This window comes from Cynara cardunculus (assembly GCF_001531365.2).
Source record: "Cynara cardunculus var. scolymus isolate 2C chromosome LG 2, CcrdV1, whole genome shotgun sequence".
Lineage (NCBI taxonomy): Eukaryota > Viridiplantae > Streptophyta > Magnoliopsida > Asterales > Asteraceae > Cynara > Cynara cardunculus.
This window is the reverse complement of record NC_037529.1, coordinates 62,632,706-62,634,817: the sequence shown is the minus strand read 5'-3', so window position 1 is coordinate 62,634,817 and position 2,112 is coordinate 62,632,706. Positions and strand designations below refer to the sequence as shown.

The 2,112-nt window shown below is 33.6% G+C and overlaps 1 protein-coding gene across 2 annotated transcripts; it reads right to left on the bottom strand.

Annotated features, from left to right (window-relative positions):
* Positions 1 to 1,127: 1,127 nt before the first annotated feature.
* LOC112506448 (serine carboxypeptidase-like 17) lies at positions 1,128 to 2,053 on the bottom strand. Of its 2 annotated transcripts, none has more exons than XM_025110495.1 (4): positions 1,977 to 2,053; positions 1,722 to 1,870; positions 1,461 to 1,632; positions 1,128 to 1,363 (listed from the first exon to the last, which is right to left on the bottom strand). In XM_025110495.1, exons 1-4 carry the CDS (start codon positions 1,998 to 2,000, stop codon positions 1,280 to 1,282), a joined length of 429 nt encoding a protein of 142 aa, XP_024966263.1. In that variant the 5' UTR covers positions 2,001 to 2,053; the 3' UTR covers positions 1,128 to 1,279. The 2 variants fall into 2 exon arrangements, with proteins under 2 accessions (XP_024966263.1, XP_024966264.1); XM_025110496.1 differs by having other exon boundaries at positions 1,722 to 1,892; positions 1,977 to 2,043.
* Positions 2,054 to 2,112: the final 59 nt, after the last annotated feature.

Below are 2,112 nucleotides of genomic sequence, written 5' to 3'. Positions count from 1 at the left end.
AAAAGCATCAAATCCCCACTACATGAATGTTGTAGCGCCAAACAGCCAACGTTTTTTTATATTAGACTATAAATGGTATAGACAAAGTAAATCACATATTTAGCTCCATAACTAATAAAGGAAAAGATGAAGTAATAAAATGACCCAAGATAGGGTCCATAGGGATAAAACGAAAATAAACTCTAACTACAAACTTATAAAATGAGTGGTTTATACATTGAATTCTCAATGTATATCAATCATGGCTTAAAAAGCTCACCCTGAAAAGCATTGTCTTGCATTTGATGATCCATGCCAAGCTGTAGACAAGAATGATGAATAAATAAGGGTGTGGCAGTATGTACCTCAAAGGAAGGTTCTTTAGTGACAACAGTAAAATGTTGTGCATCATAAATGATCTAGGATACCCATCACTGTATCATGATCAAGTGGAAGTATAGAATAAGCCATCATCTATCTACATATATGTATATCCGTAGTTATTTTAAAAACCTATACTATTAGAAACTTGGGTCTCTTAACACATTCCTCTAGCAAGGATAGAAGGACACATTGTCCTTGAGTGTTGGGAGGGGGCTAGCTAGAAAAGTGAGAGGGTAAGACGAGTACAAGTTGTTCTATAGTGTCAAGTCCCTAGAGTGGTAAAGTTTGCTCTGATACAATTTCATAATACGTAGAATCCCAACTTTATTCTCCAAATTTCGTGAGGAAAGAATGAAGGGTCAAGCATATATTCTAGAGAAATAGTCCAAATGTAACCGGTATATGACTAACAAAAACCTTGAATCGCTTCCTATCACTCGTATGGGAAGGTGAGTATCTAACATTAACCACTTAATAATCGTGTGAAACAATAGTTGTGTTGGAAAATGCAACAAAACAAGGAAAGGAAGTGAAACACGAACAAAGGGACGAACAAATCAATTGTTGATTATTAGACCAAAAAATGTAGGACATTATACTTTTCTCTAAAACTTTAATGTTAAATAATGTGATTGACGATTAATTTTCCAATGTATGACAAATTTTCTTTTTAAGGATAATTGAATTTTAACAACAGATTTTATGAGTCTAATTTAAGTAATTCTTTTTGCTTACATAATTTTTTTTATAGTTCGAGTATTTTATATGATGATATGATAAACTTCAGAGCATTTGTTATACAGTTACATATATAATCACCATAAACAATCAATCTAATTACAACAAACATCCCGGTACAAAATTTATTAAAAAATGGTTCCCAATTCCAAGAAGCAATACTTAAAATCATCATCTCTCATATAGGTCTATGAGAAAACCACCTCTTAACCATCTCAAAACATTCTTCAGGCATGAACTCTTGAGCTGTGTGCCCTGCTCCCTGTTATCAAAAGAAGAATTTTTACCAGCTTTATATGTTAATGATCAATCTTCACCATGTATATGTGTGTGTGTATGTATATAATAATATATTGTACCTTAAGAGTGACAAATGCTAAAGAATAGTTATCACGTTCATAGATGGTTTTGTATCCTGCATCTTGACCATTAACATACCATGCATCCCAATTACTATCTGCGATTGTCAAATTAAGAGAACTTATCCAATTACGTGTACCGACATGTGGAACCATCATGTCGTGATCCCCACTGTTTCATAAGAAAATAAGTTATAAGTTGACTTAAACAAGCATGCATACCGGAGATACCATAAAAGAGTAAAGACGTCCAATATATACCTAAAAATCAAAGCTCGACAATTTCTCTTACTTAGCTTTTGGTGGAAGACGACACTACTTTGGACATTGAACTCATATGATGATGTCGAACGTACACCATAATTGTACTCCATATCCAAATTACAAAGCGACCACTTCTCCACTGTTCCCTATTTTGTGCCATCATATAAACTAAATCACAAGGAACTTTTTATCGAATATACTAAAATGAATGTAGCATCACTTTTTTCTTTATTTTTGTTATTGGATACATACCTCGCGGACATTAAGTGCCTTCATAACGTTTTTATCATTAGCCCAACGGGTTGCATATTCATAATATTCGCCCTGTGGAGAAAGACGATTTCATATAAATATATAGAGGCTCATTTTTTTTTTGGCGGGGGGGGGG

Coding starts and splice junctions, on each gene's coding strand:
- LOC112506448 (XM_025110495.1), bottom strand. CDS start 2,000: ATGAAGGCACTTAATGTCCGCGAG. Junction 1,633..1,721: donor TGTCGAGCTTTGATTTTTAG/GTATATATTGGA, acceptor CTTATGAAACAG/TGGGGATCACGACATGATGG. Junction 1,364..1,460: donor TAGCATTTGTCACTCTTAAG/GTACAATATATT, acceptor TTTTGATAACAG/GGAGCAGGGCACACAGCTCA.